Below are 24,503 nucleotides of genomic sequence, written 5' to 3'. Positions count from 1 at the left end.
TTCTTATTTTCTGACTCCCACCCCTTCCCCCAAAGGAATTACACAGCCTTGATAGACAACCAGTTTTGATGTCTCACAGTCCATGCTCTGGACTCAGACAGCTTACTTGCACTTTAAGGCCTGTTTTTGAGCAAGGCAGCATCAGGGAAGTCATGGTCCCTGGCATCAGGTGCCTGCCTTCCCAGCAGGACAGGGAAGCCAGTGAGCATGCCTGTGTGCTTGTGGAGAAAGCAGCAAGGAAAGCTGGTCAGTCTTCTCCTTGGCCACATGGAGCTCGCCGAGCTGACACACAGACAGACTACCTTGTCTCTGAAAGAGATCATGCCTGTGTCACGTGCTGTTCCTGTCAGGGAGGGAAAGTAAAAGCCATATGCTGTGATGAAAATATTCTCTGATAATGTGGAATAAACACTCTGTTTCTCATCATCCCTCGGATCTGAGCTTCACTTGAAATCAGGTTAGCGAGAGCTAAATTTAATCATTGTGTGACCTGATTGGATATTTGCAACCCGGGGTATCGAATATCCTACTTTCTGTTGCTGTTCTCAGTTTCATCTCAGTATTTCCTTGGGGACTGCAAAGGCATAGTAGGCAGCAGAATAATGAAATGTGGTAAATCTGCTCAGAGAGAAATATGACTAAAATACTTTCCTTTGTTTCACTTCTACAGCCCCATATTTAGGGAGGGTTTCTTTGGTTTACAAAGCACTAAAGCCCATTCTTGGAAGGAAAGAGGCAGGCAGAATTGTTGCTCTGGAGGATATGGAGACTGTTCCACTTTATAACACACAAAAGTCCTTTGTCTTTTAGATACATTATAAAAGTAGGTCATGCTGTTAATTCTCTTTGTACAAGTTTGCTAAGCGCTTATGGGACTGTGTGAGAAGGCGTGCCTTTGGTCACCAGCACACACAGGGCTCTCTCCCACCCAGCACCTCTCCCCTCACCACTGACTGCATGGATCTGGAGCACACAGGGTGGCCTGGAAACGTGTTGCTCTGAGAGAGTTTGTTTTCCCTGATGATGAAGGCTGAGTGTCAGGCCTTTTGGTAACTGTGAGAAATTAACACTTGTTCTCAGATAAGTCTCACATTGTAAGCTAGATAGAGTTTTAGGCCTAGGCCCCAAACCATCCGAGAATGATTCTCAAGAGAAAAGCAGTAGCAAGCTAGCTGGATGTCTAAGGAGCTTTGTCGATCGTGGAAGTTCCGTGCACCATGCTGAATCCTGCCCTCGCCAGTGGGTGAGATACATGCTCCTAACGGAAATGAGTTTATGCAGGAGCGCTGGCAGGAAGACTGTGACTCTGCAGAAGTGTGTCAGAAGCCGTGTGTACTGCATTCCCCTCAGCCCTGAGAACAACCTCGTCCGTGGATCTTCCTCCACTGCTGCATCATGTTTTAGAGCAGAGCAGCAGGAAGAACAGCACACCGAGCCTCCCTCATTGCTGCTGTAGCTCACTTTTTGTTGCTGTGAAATATCACTGACCAAAACCAATGTGGAGAAGAAAGGCTTTATTTGGCTTACAGTCTACAGTCCATCACCGAGGGAAGCAAAAACAGCAACTCAAAGCCGGAACCCGGAGGCATAATCTAAAGCGCAGAACACGGAGAAATGCTGCTCCTGAGCTCTGAGGTGCTTCTCCATCCCCCTTCTCTGCCTCTGCCACTTGCAGAACTGCACACTAACAGTAGAGAGTCTCAAAGTCACAAGCTAAGCCCATGAGTGCATTCAAGCTCTCACAGAACATAGCTCTGAGCTTGACTTTCCAGCCCAGCGTCCCACAACCCTCCCATCACCCTTCCCCACATCAACATGGTCAGGTCCTTCAGCAGTGTCCCAGCCCTGGCCCCAGCACTTGTCCTGGTTTGCTTCCCATCAGCATCTTATCACAAAGGTCTTATGACAAGGAAAAAAAGTGGATACAGGATACAGGGAAGTAGGATCTCAGAATGAGCTAATAACACGCCTGTTGGGAAGAACACTCACCATGTAATTCCCTAAGCATTAACACTTAGATTGCTGTTTCCCACCGTGGACAGATCTACTCGGGTCTCCAGAGCTTTGCTCTCCTGTTGAGAGCACTATAATCCAAGCAAAGCAGCCATCTTTGTCTTCAGAGGGGGAGAAAAGATTCACTGTACCCTCACTTAATTCCCCTCCGATTGCTCCCTACTGCACCTGCCAAATACAGTTCTAATTGCACGTAGTATTATGGTCTCGGGAGGCACTTGAGTATTGAGCGTGTGAAGAGCTGGCTGAAGAGGGACTCCATCCCGCTACGGGGACGTCACCACCGATGCAGGGTGAGACTTTCTGGCAATGTGCTGCTGGAGTCTCACTCATGGTCCTATATGTAGCCTCTCCAATTAGCCTGATTAACTCGCCAGCTCACCAAGGAGAACTGTCATGGAATTGTGCTTATGTCTGTTTTTGCTGTTCTGTCTTGAGGAAGCAGGGAAAAAACTCTCATAATATGCTCTGATTCACAGAGGTGGAAAGAGGGGGGAAATTCAACAAAACTTGCATACACATACTTTCCTGTGTTTTATACTAATATTCTTAAGCTCTTACTGAATGAGTTGTTAGTTTTCTCGTGGCTGCGACAGAATGCCTAGCATAAAGAATTTAGAAAGAGGCAAGTTTTCTTTAGCTCCGCTTCAGTCCACATGGCAGGGAGGGTAGAATAATTCACATTCTGTGCCGAGGAAGAAGTGAAGGTATCCTTAGCCCCTTCCAAAGCTCCTCTACCTCCTAACAGGCATCAGATTTTATCTCATCAGGATTAGGTAATTCTTTAGGTCAGATCCCTCAGCTGACTACGGACTACATTAGCAGGCATACTCCTAGACATGTTTCTTAATCTCCTAGGCATTTCACAAGCCAATCAAGTGAAAAGCTGTGCTTAACCATCACAGTATCTATTATACTTCACCAGGTAACAAATCACCTCCAACACTGTGGCTTAAAACGGGGATGAAGAGGATTTATCTCATACAGTTTCTGTGGGTTGGGGATTTGAAAGTGGCTTGGATATGGGATAGATGACCCAAACAGGGCTCCTTAGGAGGCATTTTAGGAGCTTCTGGTGGTGTCCATCAAGCACTAAGTGAGCTGCACCTTTTTCTTCGCATTGCAACACTGACTAGACATAGATTCTGTTTCCCCATGCATTCTTAAACAATTGAGCTTTTAAATGTCTATCTCCCACTTCTCTTGCTAAGTCTGGGCTGGGGGCATTTGATACATTGATAGATACTAAACCTGGTTACTGCTCAATAGCTCTCACTGTAACACTTACGTTGGCTTTTAAGTTAATGAAAGGATACTTTCCTGGTCTTCCTGTTCTTCATAGTTAATCATCACAGTGACACATAGTTATTTCAGCTCAACGCTGGCCATATGTATGCCTAATACGAAACTTTCTACCTCTGCCTTTTGTTCTCAGGCCTGCCTCTTGGCATCTTCATTATGTATTAACTAAACTGAAAACAGGGAATGCAAGCTAATGCTTTATCTCAGAATCACATAACCGACTTCTTCAGGACAAGTCTGTGACTCCAAGATCTGAGACCCTTACACAGACATACTTGCAGGCAAAACTCCAATGGACAGAAAATAAAAATATAAAAAAGAACAAGTCCTATAAAGTAAAAATCATATAAGACAAGCTATAGGCCAACACTACAGCTCAATTCACTACTCATTACTTTTTCTAATGAAAATTCCTCAAATGGCCTGATGTAATTAGACCATTTAACTTCATGCTACAGTAGGTCATGTGTAAAATTTATACTCTAGTTCTAGCTAGCTCATCAATGACATTTTCTGAGAACTCTGATTATTCCTAGATTTAGTTTTAAAACTGTAACACTTCCTTAGAGAAGCATTCCAAAGTCTTGCCAGTTATAAAAATTGACTTTCACCTTGTACAGCAGAAATGCCTTCTCACCAATAGGCAGAATTTTCCACATAAGTAGCAGATCAGGAAGACAAGTCATTTTTACTTCCATTTTCTGTATTTCTGGAGAAGGAAAACATTTCATGGGATGGTGTTAGCTTTTTCCCCTGCAAAGCAACTATCCTAAAGGAGACCATAGAGCAATAACTACAACAGGACTGTCCTTCCTGGGGGAGCAGGGCTGGACAGGACACAGGACCTGGCCTTCCCAGCAGTCCGCGGCACAGAAAGCACCTTTGGGCTATATGTCTTAAATGGGAAGGCACCAGAAGCCAGTTAGACTTTAGGTTACAAGAACTCCTAATGTGGGACTGGCAAGATGACCCATCAGGAAAGAGTGTTCTGGTCTTGCAGAGGGCTGGCCAAATGTGGCTCCCACTGGCAGCTCTCAGCTCCAGCTCCAGCTCCAGCAGATCCTAGGGCCCTGCCGACACTTTGGTTTACACACACATATCCTCACATGTACATGTAATTAACTTAAAACATCTTCTAACAAGCCCTCTTAGATATGTGCATACTGTGAGAGGAGAACAAGGAAAGCCCAGGGAAGCTGCTGCTGCGCAGGTGCTGGAATTCAGTGTGCAGAGTGACTGGTCTTTGTCATACACATCAGAGCAATGTCTAGGTGCATTCAGCTCAGGGGGGTGAACTTACTTTCTTGAGGCTGATACCTGGTACTTTAGCCTGATCCTGCCACTTGCTTGGCTGCACTGGAGTGAGCAGGTTTTAGAAAGTCGTCAGTTCTCTTACCTCAGGTGCAAGGGTTATCACAGTTCTATCGCATGATGTACTAAGGACCTACGCTGGTTTCCATAGCAGCAGGTGCTCATGAGGAAATAAGCTGCAGTGGGAAAGGAGTTTGCAGGATACCTAAGCTCTTCTCCTTCTCTATACCGTCACTCTGACATATGAAAAGCACATGGATTTGAAATGTCTTTACTGCTTGTCATCTGAAATAATATTCAGCAGGAACATTCCGAGCATCAACACATAAGGGTCATGAATCTTTAAGTCCTTATGCTGATTATTCATAACAACCTACAAATATATATTAGCAGGCACAGCATAAAAACAGATAATCTGCAACTTGAAAACAGAGAGTGCAAATTGGTTGGTAAATTTGTCAAATAAAACCAATCACTGAGATTCTCAAGATTTTGTTTGCTACAGTGAGTAATAAACACAAATAAAATAATTGTAACATATAATAAAATATAAAACCACATACAAATATAGTAAGCACCAATGTACATGAGGAACATTTTTACATAACTATAAATATGATTCTTGGCATTAATTTTGGCCTATTTCCATAAGTTTGTTTTGGTGTGGTGGTTGATTTCTAAGCCTCTGGATATAGGCAAACATAAATTATTTATGGTTAAAGTTGTAATGCAGAATTGAAAAGCAAGGAATGAATTTTTGGAAGGGGTCCGTACTGCAAACAAAGCATCCAAACCTAAAAGAGAAAAATTTGTTTTTTTCTAATTGGCTGTGCAGTTATTTTGGTTTTCAGAAATTGAAGTCTTTTAAAAATATTCTATGCTGTGAATTTTGCCTTCGTGTATGCATGTGTATCATGTATGTGCCTGGTGCCTGAGAGGCCTGAAGAGGGTATTGTATCCCAGATCCGATTGGAATCTGAGTTATAGATGATTGTGAGCAGCTATATGGTGCTGGAAATAAACTTGCATCCTTGACAAGAGCGGCAAGTGCTCTTAACTGCTGAGTTGGCTCCAGCCCCAATAACTAAAGTTTTAATGTGAACCAGGATCTTCATTGATTTTTCTGTTGAATTTTGAGTACAGAAATTTGGTGTGTATAGAGTGCATTTTTGTATATGTATGGAGATCACATATGTATGTGCATGGAGATCACATATGTATATTTACACAAGGAAACAAACTCATATAGATTCATTTTAGCATAACAAGCCTTGCATGTATGTGACCATTTATCTAAAATGAAATCTAAAATGGGATACAGCTCAGTTGATACAGCTCAGGGCTTGCCTCATATGTGCAAAGCCCTGGATTCAATTTCCAGGATGTGAACTGAGCTATAATCTAGCACTCTGGGAGCCGAGGTAGGAAGATTAGCAGTTCAAGGTCATTCTAGGCTACATAGTGAATTCGAGGCCAACATGGGCTATATGATGCCTTGCCTAAAAGGAAAAATAAGAAATATTATGCTGTAGGTCTGCGTAGCTCAGCTAATAGGGGATTATCAAGATTCTTTAAAGAGCTGGGAAACACTCTCCATTGCTTCAGCAGTAGACTGACGTTTTAACTACTTTGCTTAGTGATATGGTGTCTTCCCAGCCTATGGGAGAGTGAGGGAGCAGCCCCAGGAAGCATCTAGGGAAGGCCAGTTCAAGAATGGCATGTCTGGATGACTCTGCTGACCACACATGAACATTCAGGTCTTTACCGTGGCCTGCTGGCTACCCACTACATGGACTGCATGAGAAAGGAGTTAATGTACACTCTTCCTGTGAACATGATTGTCTTTCTCAGGGATTTCTGGACGCAGAAGTGCTCATAGTGAAAGCATAGAGCAAACCAACTTCGGGGTATAACTTCAGGAGACAGAATTCCACAGCATCCATATTTAACAAGCACAGTGCAACTTAAACTTGTTTTTGTTTTTGTTTTTTGTTTTTTGTCAGTTTTATGTACATAATGAAGGATTATTGTAGTAGAATTTTCAATGAAGAGTTTTGACTTTTAAAATGTATGCTGATTATATGTTATCAAATCCAGTTAAAGCCTAAAATATTTGACGTGATGAAAATTTTCCTTAGGAGAGGAGCACCATTTGTGCTTTTCCTCCCCATCTCTAACCATCTGTAGAGGACAAGCAGGCAATTCTGGACACTTGCTTCATCACATACATAGTGCTAAGCCTGAGCCACAGGCACACGTGAGTTGGCTAGAGACTATACTCAGCCTTTGGGGCAAGTCCTCCCATTCTAGGAGTGGACACAGCATGGCCACTGCCTGGCACACAGCAGGACTAATGAGTCAAGCTGGGCACAGAAACTGCCACCTCAATAAAACTCCAAATCTGTAGTATAAATGACCTCATGTCTCTGGGGGTTCCCATGCGTCACACAAAAACAAAAATAAAATTTAGTGGCAATACAGCACACCACCAACCCCCTAAATAAGCACTGGGACAGTGTGCCCAGAATTATGAATAAGCAGAGACTATAGAGCATAGACCCTTTCCTCGCATAACTACAGCATGGTTGGTTTGGAGATGAACACAGGGGATCCTCTCAAAACGCACAGTGTAAATGCTCCTACAAAGTATTTTCTTTAAAAAGTACACTATACCTTAGCTAGAGTTGTATTCTGAGGTGTTTATGAATGGAACTGTAAGAATATTTGAATTTGCCTTAAAATGTTGCAGTAAAAAGCACCTAAAGGGCAGAGGAGACAGTGTCAAATGTCAACAGGCAGGAAACGGGGGTGATAGGCACCTAGCTTCTTCACACTGCTGCCTGTTGTCTTTATACTACTGTGTCTGTGAAGCCCCCAAGCTCTGACAATAAAACAGAGTCACTTCAAACTAATATCAGTAATAAAAACAGTAAGGGCAAAATAAAAGTATTTTAAACTATCAATACACTGAGTATTGCACTGGGTAGGGTGGCACATGCCTTTGGTGCCAGCACTTGGGCAGCAGAGGCAGGTGGATCTCTGTGAATTTGAGGCCAGCCTTGTCTACATAGCAAGTTCCAGGCTAGCTGGGGCTACAGAATGAGACTCTGTAATTAAAAACAATGTACTATGTAAGAAAATTTGGTACCAGATTTTGTATAGAACAATTTACATAACTTATAATACTGAAAGGGTGTAAAAAGTTAAGTCCCAATAGGAAGAGAAGTTAAACGTGATGGGCCCACATCAATGAAATACGGCGCAAATACTAAGGAGACGACGGTAGAGTTGAGAAGAGACCACAGAGCAGCACACACAGCCTTCGTGCTCACAGGCAGTGTCTGGGAGAGCATCCTCGGGTTCTGAGCGAGCGCTCCTGCAAACAGCAACTGTGGGTGGTTTTACGTTGTAGAAACTTACTACTTGGTGTGCGTGGGTGTCTTGCCTGCATGTATGACAGTGTACCACGTGCAAGCCTGAAGCCCACAGAGGGGAGCAGTAGAGCCTCTGGAACCGGAGTTACATGTAAGTGTGAACTACAGTGTTGGTCCTGCCTGAGCCCCCTCTTCTGGAAGAGCAGCGCGCTCTTACCTGCTGAGATAGCTCTCCAGCCCGCGTTCTTTAACTTGCTTACTGAACTACTCCATTCACAGAAATGTCTGTTAATTTTATCACTGGGCAGAAGTGCACAGATCACCACAGAAACCACAATTTTCTCATGTTCTTCCCAATAGGGTGATTTCCTATTAACATCGTGTTGGGCACTAAGTAATTCAAGAAGAGAAAGTGGCATCCCTCTATGACAGCATGGAACCTACGACACATTTCTCTCATCCCTAACAAATGCAAATTGCCATTTCTAAGACACAAACAATATTTTCCTCAGCCACATGACAGCATTAACATGAAGATGTTTAAAACCACATAAAATATCACATCACAACATATAGAAGAAGAAAATGACATATCTTTTAGTTAATTCAAATCAGGTTGAAAATTCTATTAGTTATAGAAATAGCATTTGAAAAAGAAAAAAAAACCGTTTTCTACTTGATTCTTAAAGAATCTGAACGTATGCCAATAGCTTTATGTGAAGAATACTTGTGGATGTTTTAGTAATGTGTTTGTTCTTAGAATAGAACAGATGGCAACAAGGAATAAAATGTTATTTCCAGATGTAACTTTTTGTGAACTCGGTGCCAGCGACCCAGAGCGAGAAACAAGTCTCAAGCTTACGGGTGGCTGGCACCATGGCATTTCAGGAGTGGACTTTAACTTACTGGTTATCTCCGGGGCTCCATGCAAGGTCTGCCGTTGGGATCATGCCCAAACGACAGTAGGATTTCAGGTTTGCACACCCTGGCAGCTGCTGTGGCTGCGGTGCAGCGCTGGCTCCCTAGGCTCTGAGAGCCCAGAACTGAAAAGGAGCCTGAGGGGTCCTTTGTGTGTGCACAGTACAACCAGTTGCTTATTCACAGGATGTGCGGTCCCAATGTCCTTGCTAATTTAAGCTTGGGTATCTCTAAGGAACCAGGAAAAGAAGTGTGTAGCGCTGCAGTTACCAGGCGGCCACTCTGTTCCACACTGTAGCGGGCCTCAGGAACGATGAGAGAATCCTCAGGTTTTGTTGTATTAGATACCTGTGTCAAATCAAAGAACAGAAGACTGTTACAAACTAACCACATTGCTAACAGTTTTTCTTAATTAAGAGAGCTGGTCTCTGTTTTTAAAATTATTTGTCAATTTCTTATGTGTGTTAAAAATGAGTTTTGGTCATTTTTGTCCTAGTACTTTTTCGTAATCCTTGTCCCTCTTCCACCAACGCCCGTTAAAACATTCCTGCTTCTCCTCTGAGGTATTTCTTTTGGTGACCAGCTGGGTTTCATTTTGGTTCCTTGCATGAGCCCGGTGGGTGGGAGTTATGTAAGGCAACTTATGAGTGCCTCCACTGCAGACAGTGAGTGATGCTTTCCCTGCAGCCATGACCGCTCTGAGTGGGTGGACTCGGAGCCCTTCCCATCCACGCTCAAGTGTGCGTGCGCCCGTGTTCGCAGGGAAGCACAGCTGCCGTGAGCTCACGGATGCGGCCGTGTGGTGTCCTGAGACCCGTTTCACGGCCCCTGTCCTCCAGCTCATGCCCTCTCTGCTCCCTCTTCTGCCGTTGTTTGGTGACCTGAGAAGGGACTGAGCTAGGTGACCCTTTCACAGAGGGGCAGATGGCTTTCCTAATTATCCTGTCTCCACGCCTGCTTGGGCAAGCCGTTCGCATTCTCCTTTGAGGGTCTGAAAGAACACGAGTGTTCCGGATTGGAAGAAAAACCACGTTACCTGGCTCTCAGAAGAACGAGGTTGCCTCTTGTGTGCATCAGGGCGATGCCTTGTGTAAGCCTTTGAAGACTCGGGACGCAGCTTCTGTCTGCGGCTGTGGGCTGCCTTGCGCTCTGTTAGGCCGCGTTCAGCCGCACCAGCGTCGGTAATTTCATTTGCTAAGTGTTGCTGCTGGAGTTGCCACTCTTCAGCTTCTGATTCAAAAATGTGTGGCTGGCTTTTGAGTTTTAGTGACTCGTGGCTTTTCCCCAGAATCTGTGTTATGAGCCTGCTTGTTAAGCTGTCTTTTCCCGGGGTGTGGCTGTCCACGGCATTTCTTACACTGCTACTCGACACCTGCGTCACGCTGGCGGACACCGCGCGCCTCTCGGAGGAAGAGGGTGGCCCCGTCCTCCGCCCACACAACTGCCCCTGCGGGGGTCCGGAGCGCGGCTGGTGTCCGCCGTGGGTGTGACTGTGACTGTTCGGCTTTTTCCGGGCGGCTGTGCCTGAACTCGGCTTGCCTCCCTGGGTTACACTGGGGTCCCGTGCCGACCGGGTAGATTCTGTAACGGCGTTCTGCTTTCTTTTCACGGCGCCAAGTGCTGAGCCGGCTTTGTTCACTTGCTCGGATTTCTTTTTGAAAACCGGTACGAACGCTGGGGCTCTGCTGGCTTGTGCGCAGAGATGCTCGCCTTGAGCCCGTGTATCTTCTCTGCTGAACCCTGCCTGCTCCAAAGGTGGCCGGGAGAGCCTTCCGCCAGCAAGAGGCGCGGGCTGCGGGCGCCCCGCCGGGAACACGGCCGCCCTCTGCTGGCCGACCGCGGGCTCCGCCGCGCGGCCGGCTGACGGTGCGAGGAAGCGCGGCGCCCGCGACGCCGTCAGCGTGGCTTGAGTTAGAGAGGCTCTCAAGAGTCTCTTAGTTGTCAGGTTGGGTGGTTTGACTTTGTTTTCCTGAAAGGATAGAGATCAGGGAAATTAAAAAAATGAAATAATAAGTGAAAAGAGAAAGGCTCCGAATGCAAAGTAACACTAACATACAAGAAGAGCTGAACAAGAAAATACACCCGAGCCTCCGTGTAATGTGTCTGTTTCTCACGGCACATTCTAACCCTAAGTAAACCAAGTGTGAAAATGACACGCAGCTATGCCGTCTTCCGGATGTGCTCAAGGAAGCGTCTGGTGCCCCGTGCTCCCTCTTTTCACTGCTCGAAACTGTAGCCTCTCCTTTAAGTCCTTTCTTGAGTGCTCCACCCGTCAACCTACCCCGAAATCGGTTTTCTTTCAGTGTCTCAAGCTTCTGCTATTTGTCATTAATAAACTAGGACAAGGTAGCGTGACCTGCTTCAGTGTCCATGTTCTATCTTCTTGAAGTGTGTGAACTACGGCTTACTTCTTCCTACTTCTCTCAGGTTACTAAGAAATACTTGTTGAAAAGATCTAATGAAAGGGTGGGTACATTTGCATGGAACCTTTATGTGAGATTTGACTTCAGGACACAAGCATGTCCTCTTCTTTAAGCACTTGGTGCATGTGTGAAATGAAACTTTACCATGTTCACTTCTGAGCACACAGATGAACACTGGGACAACACAGAGATTAGCATGGCCCCTGCACGTGGTGACAGGCAAATGCAGGTCATGCTCCATGCTTAATATCAAATGAATGAACGAATGAATGAATGAATGAAACCTTACCATTGAACCATTGCGTCATTCAGGGGCATCAACATTCTTACCCCTGAACTGGTAAGCTCAGCAATCTTCACCCCACACAAAAACAAAAACCTTGTACCTTGTAAATACTAATTCACATTTCTTCCTTACTCTGGGACTCCAGCAACTCCTGCCTTACCTTCTTTTGCTAGGTATCTGCCATTCTAGATACTTCATATGGGATTATATGAGATTTTCTTTAGTGTCAGGGTTATTTCACCTAATACAGCATTTTTTTAAAAGATTCAGCTATGTTGTGGCATGTATCAGACTTTCCTTTCTTGTGGCTAACTCTTTCTCTGTATGTATATGACAGTTTGTTTATCTGTTCAGCTGTTCATGGAAAGTGTTGCTAGTGTTTTGAAATGAATGTATACTGTGCTTCTGTGAAAGAATAACTGCACTAGTTAGTTGTAGGTTTTTGTTTTGTTTTCCAACTTGCCACAACTGTAGTCACGTGGGAACAGGTAACCTCCCTCCCTCAGACTAGTCCATGAGCATGTCTGCGGAGGTACTTCCTTGACTAATCACTGATGTGTGAGGGCCAGCCTCTGGGCAGTGCCACTGCTGGGCAGGTGCCCTGGGCTGGATGGGAAAGCATGCTTGGCAAGCCAGTCAGTGCCATTTCTCCAGGGTACCTGCCTCTGCTCCTACTTGAATTCCTGCCTGCAGTTTCCTCATTGATTGACTGTCAGTTGGTGGGTCAAACACCCTCCTACCCCAAGATGCTTCTCTTCATGGTATTTACCAACAGAAAGTAAAGCAATACAGTAAAATTTGACAATGAAATGTAGACCATAGACTTATCTTTTTATCCTTAAAGATAAAAAATGTCACAGCTTGAAACAAAAAATGTAAATGTTATAGAAATAATATGCAAACCACAACAACTGGTTTTTGAGGTCCAGTTTTTGAATTTGGCTGAGAAGAGACTAGGAGACAGTTTTGGGAGATCAGAATTATAAGTGGGCACAGAAAACTATAAGATTGATCCAATTATCTACTAGGTATAACAAAGCACATAAAAATGAAATGGCTTAAAATTAAGAAAAACCAGGGCTTCAGTATATACACTTTGGGAGAACACAAATATTATGGCTCTGAATAATGAAAAGGGGGGGGGGGAGATGTTCTTCAGAATATTCTCTGTAAAAGGGAACCATCATAAACTAAAAGTTGTCACTAAAACCTTGCATACCATCAAGCCATCATAAGAGCAAAGACTACCAGCACCTGCTCAGGTCTGGAAGGAAGGCCTCCCCTACTTGCAGTGAGCATGGTGGACTGGTACAAAACCTCTACTCTACTCTTCCCATTGCTCCTCTGGAACAAGAACCTGTGAAGCTGAAGTGTCATGTTCACATTTGCACTTAGGGTGCTGACTTAATGCCTGCCAGTCAGATGCACATATCAACCATTTGGAAGGAGAAAGGAGGGGAAGCGATGCCTGTGCTAGCTTGGCTGAAAAAGTCAAGCATAAACACTTTGATCAACCTCAGCCATCAGTAGGCAGACTGTTGGTATAATGTTCTTTTGGAACACTTCACCCGTGTTCATTCAAATGTTGATTTCTCTCCCCCACTCTCTGGTTTCAATCTGGACAATGAATTGTGATACTTATTCTAAGCATCACCTGTCTCAACTTCGTGTAAACATGCCAAAATAAAGCAACTAACCACAATGTTGAGCAAGGGAAAGGAAGCAGGAAGAGAAGGAGGAGCCAGAGGACAGGAAGCAGTGGGTGGCAGAGAGATGGGAGAACAGAGGCAGGAGAGAGATCTTGGAACGATATGGAGAGAATGAACCGGACCTAAGAGTTCACAAAAAGCAAGTATAATGGGTAAAATCTAAATGTGAGGAAACTGAGGACTTGGAGGTTTAGGATGGAGTGACTATTGCCCAGCATTGTGTTCTAGGTTAATTAAATAAATCCCAGTCTCTGTGTGGTGATTTGGTTATACAGCTGTTTAGGACTAACAACAAGCTTTACCAGAAGATATATCAATAGAAAATATTAATCACAGCTTACAACAGCAGACCTGCACCATCTACTCTCTAGATTTCTGGCTGTCCAGTGCAGACAGACATTATCTGCTCACTGGCTGCAGAGAGCCCAGATAACCCACTGACATACTTGCCGAAGACCACCGTCCTTGGGCTGTGCATGCTATGTAAGCAAACAGATGCTAGCATAAGAAAGATTCTTAACCTAGGCTGCAGTTCTACCAACTACCAAGAGAAATGTCAAAACTGATGGAGTCACTCTGGAGAGCAAATGTTTTCCCATTGACTTGAAAGAAACATATAAGAACTAAGTTGAAGTTAATTATGGACCAGAAAAGAACACTTGCTTTCTAGATCCTTGAGTTTTGCAAACTGCATGTCTTCTTCTCTTTAATGAACCTATTACTTGAGATACACGGAGAAAAACCCCAGGCAGATTTGGATGAGAACAAATCTCTTGCGTTCTGAGAGAATGTGTGTGCGCCTGGGAGAGGCTTTATTCACACCTGCTTTTCCTCTCCTGTCTGAGAAGGGCGCACCTGGTGAGAATAGTTTCCAGGAGACTGCTTTGCAATCTAGTTTGTCAATACATTATTATTCACTGTCTTAATTTTTAAATGCTGTACATAGCCACAAGGGAGGAAAGTTTTAGGTTTATATTCAAAATGTATAGAAAGAAACAAAAATGGCCTATGTAAACAACAGATGAGACCATAAATAATTCACAGAACTTAAATATTCTTATATGGTCAATGAACTGAAGCTTTGTGAAGCTGTGAGCCAATTAAAAAGCATATGCTTCATTATACATGTCATTTATCTAAGTCATTGGAAGATGTATCTTAGTTGACCTTTAATTTCTAGCACTGACATATAATGTATACAAGTTTGTATAGGGATAAAAGTTATGTAAACTATAAGTTTTACAGATATCCAGTGGTGGCCCACTATTAAGGTAACTGTTAAAAGGATTGGAGAAGCCTTCACTTATCTAGGCTATGTGCCTGGATTTTACTCAAGGGGAAAGTCCCTCTGCTGCATCCACACATTCAGTGTGGGAAAATCAGGACTGTCCCTTCCCTCCTGTTACCTAGGAAAGCATCCATATCTATCTGCTTGTCTCTCTAGGCAGACTGTGGCAAAGAGGTCAGTATGATTAGGGTTAGCAGCATACACACAGCACATATACAACCCCCTACACACACACACACACACACACACACACACACACACACACATACACACACCACATACAACCTCCTCCACAAACACATACATATACTCATATACACATTTAAGCACCACACACACCACACACCCAGACACAGACAATCCACACATGAAAACACAACACAAATACACACATATCACACACACACACTGTCATACATACACCATACATATACCACACATACACGTACACACCACACACACACACACAAAGACACACTTTCTCACACACACACTATACATACACCACACACACACACACTCTCTCACATACTATACATACACCACACACACACACACTCTCTCACATACTATACATACACCACACACACACACACACACACACACACACACTCTTCATGGCTGCTACACCTGGGCATAAGGTAATCCAGGGTGGCATAATTCACCTACACTAGCAGTAAGGGGCAGTGATAGAAAACGTCTGGGGAGGGAAAACTGAAAAATAACCAGAATGACAGACTAGATTTTCATTATTTGTTAAGTTTGGGTTCTATTTGTGGCACCACACTTGTCTGTCTTGCTTAAAACAGAGCCCTGGATTGTAGGAAACATGGAAGCATGAAGGCTATGTGAGCGTTAATGACATGACACATGGAAGCACCTGCCCAGCCCCTGAATGGAGACTCTGCTCCAGGCAGGCCTCCTGTCCAGCAAGCAGCGGCACGAGGACTGCTGTAGAAGAAGGGGCCCTAGCAGACAGAGCAGCGCGTGATCTGAAATGGTCCTGTTTAGATTTTCACTTGACAAAACCCTTAAAAACAAGTCTGAGCTAACCGAGAACAGGACCTGGCCTGGCATTTGGTGGTGGTAAGGGGCTGTCGTTCACTCTGTGGGTATAATAATGACACTGTGCTATGTAAAGATGCTTTTTAAATGCTGCATGTAGAGAAGCAAATCTATTGGCTTGACGTAAGGTGAAATAACATTTTATCTGATACTTGTTTTAAAATATCCATTTTACCCTGCACTTAAAATTCATTTTCTCTCAAGTAATTTTGAAATTTTCCATAATTAAAAGCAAGGCTAGTCTGGCTAAATCCTCCTGTTAATTTAATTTTGTAGAAAGTCAGCTGCATTTAGAAAGCTCAGGAGGGCTGTGCATCAGGTTTTTGTCACCAGTGAAGAACAATGGTCTCCTGACAGGGCTGGCCACAGCTGGAACCTGCTTTGGCTGCTAATTTCTCTGCTTCCTTCATGGCCTCTACTTGCTTAGCTCCTAAGGGCTGCCTCTGACAAGCCTGTGCCCTGAACTCCACCCTAGACTGTTCCCACAGTCATCAGGGGCCAGTGTTCTAATCACTGCCACTGTCACCTCAGCCCACTCTCAGATGAGGACACAGAAGCACGAAGAGACCCAAGGACTGCTCCAAATCCACACTGGCAAGGAACTCGAGCTAGGCAACCTGTTTCAGAGCCTGCGCTCTTGGCCACAAACCTAAGGCTCATTTTTATTGTATTTTCTCCATCATTGGGCTAAGATCTGGCCAAGCTTCAATTTTAAGTCAGAAATGTGTTTAACTTTGTGTTGGTTAAGATACTTGTACGCTGCTCTGTGGGTCCTTCTGTAACTCTGAGAAAGCAATTCTTCCAAGAATCACCACTGAAAATAACTGAGCTAGTGTACATAAAAGCAGCTGGCACACAAAAGAACAGACAAAAATATGATGAAGTCTATTGTCAGTAGCTGTATGAAGGCAGGAATGTCAGCTAAGTGCTGCTGTACAGCAAAGCTTCGCCATAATAAATAATAAATCGTCTGGATTTATTATTCATAGCCCAGACATGGGCTGGAAATATGGAGTATGCAGCAGCTATCAATACAAATGCAGGACGCAAGTGTCCACTCAGCAACAGTGCCTTAGGTTTGATTTGGCAAGCAACCTAACTTTAAAAAAATACTATGCCAACTAAAAAAAAAAAAAAATGTTATACCAGGCAGATATGGTGGTGTACGCCTTCAATCCCAGCGCTTAGGAGGCAGAAGCAGGTGGCTCTCTGTGAGTTCAAGGCCAGCCTGGACTACATAATGAGTTCCAGGACAGCCAGTACTGTATAGTGAGACCCTGTCTCAAACAAACAAATAAACAAACAAACAAACAATGAATACCTGTGTAAACTTTGAGACTATCATATAGGTAAGAAGTAAGCATTTGTCCCTCACACCCTCTTCTCAGGAAGTGGCCTTGTCTGTAGCCACTAATGCTCAACTTCCCAAAGTTATGCATTCAGTGATATGGGCCCTGCCCATGAACACAGTTCACAGGCTGGCCAGTGACAAGTGGTGTGATCAGACCTGAAAAGGTGGCTTCAGCTGAGGCTAGCAAGAGAGAGTTCACAGTTCCCAGCACCCACATGCCCACTCATATTCACCGGTACCAAGCACACACATGGTGCACAGATAAATGTGCAGATAAAGCGCACGCGCGCGCACACACACACACACACACACACACACACACACACTAAAATGCTAACAACTCTTTTTTAAACAAAAGAAGGTCTGGCAAGTTGGAAATGAGACAGCATGACAGCTGAGAAGACTGATGTGAGTGTAGTGTTTGGCCATAGAGGTCAGCGAATGACGGTCTAATCACCAGAGCAGGAAGCTACAGAGTCAGACAGGCCTGAGTGTTGCAGTGAGACGGTAGCCCTCGTGAGTGATCTCTGGAGAGCATGTGGCTCCTGATAGATTTCCAAATACAGAGCAAAGTCCTCCGAATTAGGAGCGCAGTAACACAGAGGCAGGCTTCCCAAGCACAGGGTTAGCTACCACTGTGCACCAGTACAGAAGACACTCAGAAGGACCTGGTGGGCACAGGACCTTTTCCAGAATGGGCTGAAAGACTTCCTGGACTGAGGAAAGGCAATGCTAGCCTGCTGACAGGCTCCAGTGCTCTCTACTGAGAGTGCTGAATAAAATCCAGCAGCCACAGTGACTCTTACCACTCTAAGGCAACAAGCTGAGCCACATACAATGTACAATGTCAAGTTCAAGTCACCAGGAAGACAAGCAAATCCAAATGCTCTATTTTTCTGTTGGTGATGGTGCATACACAGACACACACACACGCAGTGCTTGCAGCAGCTAAAGGCACTGGGTCCCTAAAATGTGTTCTTTTGACTGCTGAGCCATCTATTCATCCCTAGGACAGACACACTTTTTCTTTTCTTTTTTCCAGACAGGGTTTCTCTGTAAGAAAAACACTCTTAAGAGTTTCAAAAGAGGAATCAGTAGAAATCTAAAAATATTTTGAAATAAAAGATAAACAAAAGTTTAAGAAACCATTCATTAAAACTATCAAATGCTAAATATAAATGTAAGTACTGATCGATGTAGTAGTATTGAAATATTAAATAGAGCATATTTGAATATAGGAGCGATGGGAAGAGTTCATAGGGAGAAAGCCCTCAGTAGCATCTGTGGGCACACATGTGTATGCATGTGTGCGTAGATCTGCCTTATGTGCATGCATAAGTTGACAAGCTGCGACAAAGTGTCTGCGGAGATGCATGGGCCAGGGAGAGCTAAGATGCTGCTGGATCACAGGCCTGTGACCGCAGAAGCCCAGAAGGCTAGAGTAGGAAGAGCAAGGTCAACCGGACTGCTTAGTGAGACCTTGTGTCAAGAAGTAACAGGGAGCTGAGCAGAGTCCAATGGCAGAGTCTTGCCTACTATGTTGGGGTCCTAGGTTCAATCACCAAGTACCCCCCCCACACAAACAGTTAAGATGCTTCACTATATTTAAAAATCTTTTAAAATTAATGTTCATACAACACTATTTACTCTAACTGTAAAGCTTAGCAGTAACTATATTTCTGCTATATCTGTGGAAGGATAAATAAGTAAATCAGAGACAAATGATAGCTCAGAGACACATGTAGAGAGTAATCTTAAGAGAAAGATGTTTCTGTAGAATATTGGGGGTTTTCAGTATCATTGTATGGACAAATATATCTAATTAACAAAGAAATATAATTGCCACATCACACTATATTACAAAATAAATTCCAAGTGAACGTTTGATGACATCATAGAAAATACATGTATGATTTTGGAATGTATTTTTAAAAGTTGAGACAAAAGTATGGCTACCATAAAGAAATACCCTGTTAATTTAGACTGAATTAAAACTGCTGCTAAGCAACAGCATTAGGAGAAAGAAAGCATGTTGCAGAGGGGAGGGGAGAATGTGGCCTACGGCTGATGGAGAACGCAGACTGGCATGCTGTCGGAACCCTGTCAACGGGTACAGGCCTTCCAGGCAGTTACCCAGGATACATACGTAATCACGAGCTCGCGCATGAGAGCAATGATAGTGAGCACATCTGCAGAACTGCTGAGTAAGGACTGACAGTGCCACATGTGAACAAGGGCAAGGAGCAATGGCAAGAGGTGCACAAAGGCCAAGGCCGCCTCAGGAGGTCGGCTGGCGTGTGTCCTAACCCTGGACAGGCTCATGCTGCATTTACGGGACCCCTGCCTGAGTCTAGAGGCTGTGCGCCTGAGCGCTCACTACCACATTACTGCAAACAGCGTGCACAATCCAGCTGCCAATCAACGGAGTGATGGGAAAGTAAACAAACTAGGGCCTAACCATGTAACCATGGAAATGAAAGTGGACAACCGTCACTTGGTGGAAGAGCATGGGTGAGTGTCACAAGCACTAGACACAGAAACACAGACACAACCCTTCATCCGCATAAAGCACAGAGCAGGATGTAACTGAAGCCCAGTCTAGGGAGTCGTGACAATGGCTACGTCCCTGGACTTACGCCACAGGTGAAATAGGGAAGGCAGGAGCAAGGTGCTGCCTTGGGCCACAGGAAAGACTGCTCAGCAGTGTCTGTGCCCACCTGAGTCTTGTGTCTGCTCTTACTGTGCTTGCTGTACCGGTTTGCTTGATATCACCGGGAAGCCTGAGCTTTTCTAAGGGGAGCAGAGGAGGAGTGGATCTGGAGGCTGCTCAGGATATGTTAAATGAGAGAAATAATGATATAATAAATGCAGGTGGGGCGATGCCAGAAGTAACTCTCCCTTAAAACTCCTCTTAAAACTTCCAGCTCTAGTAAATACAGACTCAGAGTCTGTCAGTGTGTGTCTTCTTCCCTGAGCTGCTAAGTCGGACTGCAGCAGAAACCCCAAAGCACCCTTTCGCCTTTCACTTGTCTGCCTTCCTCCTAACGGGCTTCCCAGAAGCTCTTCTCTGACTCCTCCCAGTGGGCAGCGGGCACCCAACTTGTACAGAGCAGGCCTGCACCCACAGTTCAATCTGCCCAGCTGAATACCTCACACCGTCTCTCTCTTTAATCGCCAATAACCCAGCTCATGCATACCCAGATCGGTATGAAACATATCAGAAACTATTGTGTGCCAAATCAAACAGAAGCACAACCAACGGCAGGATGAACAGGTAACAATGAACAGCATGTGTGAGAGGCTGGGCAGAGAGAGCTGTGCTCTACTGCAGAATCAAGAGACGCGAGAAAGCAGTGATTGGCATGCAAAAGTGGGTAAGTAAGAGTGCATCCCACCTGCACCTGAGGTCTGCTCAGCCCCTGCGTGTAGTAGCATGGCTTATTTGTCATCTTGATGGGAAATCCACATAAATGCGGCAGTTTAGACTTCAAGTCTGAAAGAAAGCTTTTCAGCACACCGTCCAGATCTACCCTCGGGAAGAACTGAATGGGCTGACTTCTGATGCAGGTAAGAGGGTACCTGAGCAAGGTTAAAGAAAGAACAACACAGAAGTTTCTCTCTACTAGACACAAAGTCTCGTTTGTAGAAGGCGGTAATGTTGACAAGACAGATAAATGGCTTCTATTTATGTTATGTTTTACAGATGCAAAAGCTAAAAAGCATTCCTTCACTTTTAAGTTTATTAACAAATTATATATGTGGGTGGTAGCGTGGGGTGGGGAAGGCAACGTAGTAGGCCTTGATACGACACAAGCAAGGTGAATCACTGTGTCCCCATTTTGTAAGAAGAATTTTAAGTAGATTACATTATTCCAGGAAATATTTATGAGGTGTGTGCCATTGCTGGTACCGAGTATAAAGACAAAAGCAGCAGACAATAAACTGCCCCTAGCTTCAAAAACAATGGAAAAGTTGGCCCAGAGAAGGAAACACATGACCATTATTTTCAAACTTCAAAAGCAGTCCTTCAAGGAAAGCACCTTTCTACTGAGAATGTCAACACCTGGGATAGTGTTGGCATCTAATGAAAGGGAATTGCTGGCAAGCGTCAGCTGTAGGTTTGGTGGATTATCTTGGTTAGGAAAGAGCACAGCGAGGACACATTGGCCGGTCCATCTCAAAATCCCAGCCTCTCAGTGGTGAAAGCCATGCCAAGAAAGATTTCAGAGCTCCACCTAAACACTGTGTTGTTTCAGTGTGTGTTTTAAAGTGAGAGCCATTTTCCTAAGTCAGTGCTGTGTGTTAAGTGCAAGTCTAATCTAAAGCACCAATCTTTCAAAAGGGAGACCCCAGTAACTTTTAATTTAACCCTTTCAACAATATCCAAAGAACACTGGGGGGCGCTCTTGGCTAAGGAGAATCCTATGATGGGCGTCTCAGGTTCTATTACGAAATACATATACACACATATATTTTTCTATTCTGAATGTTCTTTCTCTTCGAAAATTTTGCAATGGTCCTTAAGGAAAACTCCTCATAACCTGGGATGGTGATAATTTCAACACTGAGGCAGGAGGATAACCAGTTCAAGGATCAACTTACACAAAAAGATCTTATCTCAACCTCTGTCCTGTCACCACAGTGGTTTCATATTAGAAACAATTAAGATCTGACGGGTCTTCTATTAAAAGATGAGAGGTCAGAAGTGCAGCTCAGCTGCTGGAGTGAATGCCCATATTAAGTGAGTGCTGAGTTCAATCCTATCCCCAGCATAAAGTGCATTGTGTGGTGTGTGTCAGAATAACAGCACTTGAAAATCAGTCAGAGCATCAGAAATCCAAGAATAGCCTGGGATACATAGTGAGTTCCCAGCCAGCCTGGGCTACATGAGATCTATGTCCAAAACAAAACCAGAACACCCAAAACAACCAGCCACAGAAGAGTCTTATTAATCTCATCCTCTAAGCTAAAACAACTGTGCAGAAAAAGTGGTCTATTAAGCAAGGGGCATGAGCAGGGTTGGCCCAGAAGGCAGACAAAGAATCTGCTATCACTAGTGTGCAAAGGATACGTGAAGGTCCTTTCGTTGATCATTCTGAAGTAGACGCTGCAGTATGTTCTCATCTCTCCTCCACCATCCTCTGGAAGTTTGTAGCCATACTATAGGTTAAGCACACAATGTAAACCATTTCAGAGGAGGCTATTTTTAGGTTACATGGCAAAAAAAGAGATGGAGTAACATTTAGCATGAGATACATCTGCTTCCTACCAGGTCATCCCAGTGCCTCCGGAAATCTTCAAAGGAATGAAAGGGGCAGTCAGGCGGTGCAGTATGAAGAACATTTATTATCTGCCCCATCTTCATACTACGAAAAATGTGATTTGATACATTATGTCAGTGATTAAGTGTAGTTCAATGTTATTTGAAAAGCTAACTGTGATTTGGAAAGTATTCCAAAGGACTTAGCAATTATGTTACTATCCAAATGCAAACAACAAACCAATCACTTGCTCCTAGCTCCAAATACAACTGCATTAAATCTTTTACCGTAAGATGTAAATTTTAGTTATATATAACATGCTTTGAATTTTTTTAAAAAAGGTTGTAGGAAGTCTTAATCAACTTAATATATACATTACTTCACAAATGTACAAGTTTTGTGGTAATGATATTTTTGCGTGTCTGAGATTATTCTGATCTAGTAGAAAGGTCCTTCCTACCCTTGGTAACTGCAATTACACTGTTTTTATGAGCCCAACTTGTTAGCTGCTACATAGAAGACCTCACAGGATTTGTCTGTCTGGCTTATTTTACTTATTATCACATGTTTCCGGCTTATCATCCATTTAGGGTTGCCTTAGGGCTGAATTTTGCTACATTGTTTATACAAACCTCATCTATGGGTATTCCGCCTAGGTAGACACTTAGGCTGCATCCACATTTTAGCTACTGGGAATAGTGCTACAATGAGTATGAGTGCAGAAATATCTTTGACATACTGGTTTTATTTCCTTTGGATATGTCACATATATAATATATTATTAGGATTGATGATCATATGGTAATTACATTTTAAAATTCCATTTACCCTTTTGAGAAATTTTCATATTGTTTCTATAATATTTGTACTAATTCACATTCTCATGAACAGTATGCTGGCATTCCCTTTACATGTGATACTTACTTTTTTTCTTTAAAATCTTACATATGATACTTACATCTTTTCTTTTAGCACTGACAACTGGGGAACACGTTTTCAAATGCCTGAGCCTATGGGAGACATTCTCATTTAAACCACTACAGATGCGTAGCACCGGTTTTATTGGATTCTTTTTCTTTGTTCTTTATCTTTTTAAGTTCTTTGCATACTCTAGGCATGAGTCCTCTGTTGGATGTAGAGCTGTTGCCGATTCTCTCCTGCTTTGCAGATTCCCTCTTCATTTAATGCTTTAATTCATTTAATACACTACATGTACTTTTAGTTTTATCAGTACCCATTTGCAAATTGTTAGAACTATTCCTGGGTCAGTGGCACCCTACCAAAAATGTCTTTTCCTACACCTGCATTTTGTAGGGTACAGACTGTTTTCTTGTAGGATTTCGGACTTTGAAGTTCCTGATGGAAGTCTTTGATCTATCTGGAGTTGATTCTGTGTGTGATGATAGATATGAATTAAAACACTCCTTTGATCTGGAGTTAATTCTGTGTGTGACAATAGGTATGAATTAACACCCTCCTGTATGTGTGTATCCAGTTTCCTCAGCCTGTCTGTGTCTGTCAGCTGTCTTTCCTTCACTGTTTTTGGCATCTTGGTCGAATATCTCATGGCTGTCATTATGTGCATTTGAAACAGAATCTTCTATTCTGTTCCACTGATCTATATGCCTATTTTTGTGCCAATACCTTGCTGTTTTATTACTATCGATGTGCAATATAACTTAAAATCTTGTATGGTAATCCTTCCATCATTATTATTTTTTAAATCTAGGCTTGCTATCATTATCCCTGGCCTTTTGTACTTTCATGTGAAATTTAAAGCTTTTTCTTCTCTAAGTCATATAAAGTTTAATTGAGATTGCACTGAATCTGTAAACTACTTTTGGTAGGATGGTCAGTTTCACAGAATTAATTCTCCAGTCCATTGGCATGAAAGGTCTGTTGTCCTCCCTTCGGCAAGAGCTTAGTGATTCCCAGGACCAGCTTGTTGTCTGCTGTTCCTCAACCTGCTACTGCTGAGCATGGCTCAGTGCTGCCAGGTTCTGACAGGATGAACACCACGCTGGAAGCCAGGCTTCTGGACCAGGACGGGGTTCTGGGTTTCTCATGAATGGCTCAAGTGCCTTAGGGTGAGGCCTGTGTGTTAGGCAAGGCTCCCGGTCTCACCGTGGGAAGTGGAAATGAATTTTTCCATTAGGGGGTTACAGGTAGCTCTCTTAGAATGAGATTGCTGGTGGCAATGGA

At 43.7% G+C, this 24,503-nt stretch overlaps 1 protein-coding gene across 1 annotated transcript in view; it reads right to left on the bottom strand.

The window, feature by feature from the left end:
- Positions 1-1,479: 1,479 nt before the first annotated feature.
- Positions 1,480-24,503, bottom strand: part of C2H18orf63 (chromosome 2 C18orf63 homolog) — a 61,913-nt gene continuing 38,889 nt past the window's right edge. The window contains exons 9-13 of the mRNA XM_060376950.1: positions 22,310-22,406; positions 22,112-22,200; positions 20,436-20,619; positions 9,955-10,887; positions 1,480-9,266 (exon numbers count right to left, since the gene is read on the bottom strand). Coding sequence (XP_060232933.1) covers positions 9,099-9,266; positions 9,955-10,887; positions 20,436-20,619; positions 22,112-22,200; positions 22,310-22,406 — 1,471 coding nt within the window. The 3' untranslated portion in view covers positions 1,480-9,098. The remainder of the gene's footprint in view (positions 9,267-9,954; positions 10,888-20,435; positions 20,620-22,111; positions 22,201-22,309; positions 22,407-24,503) is intronic.

This window comes from Meriones unguiculatus, chromosome 2 (assembly GCF_030254825.1).
Source record: "Meriones unguiculatus strain TT.TT164.6M chromosome 2, Bangor_MerUng_6.1, whole genome shotgun sequence".
Taxonomy (NCBI): Eukaryota; Metazoa; Chordata; class Mammalia; order Rodentia; family Muridae; genus Meriones; species Meriones unguiculatus.
The sequence above is the reverse complement of the archived record's forward strand: the minus strand, read 5'-3'. Positions and strand labels throughout refer to the sequence as shown.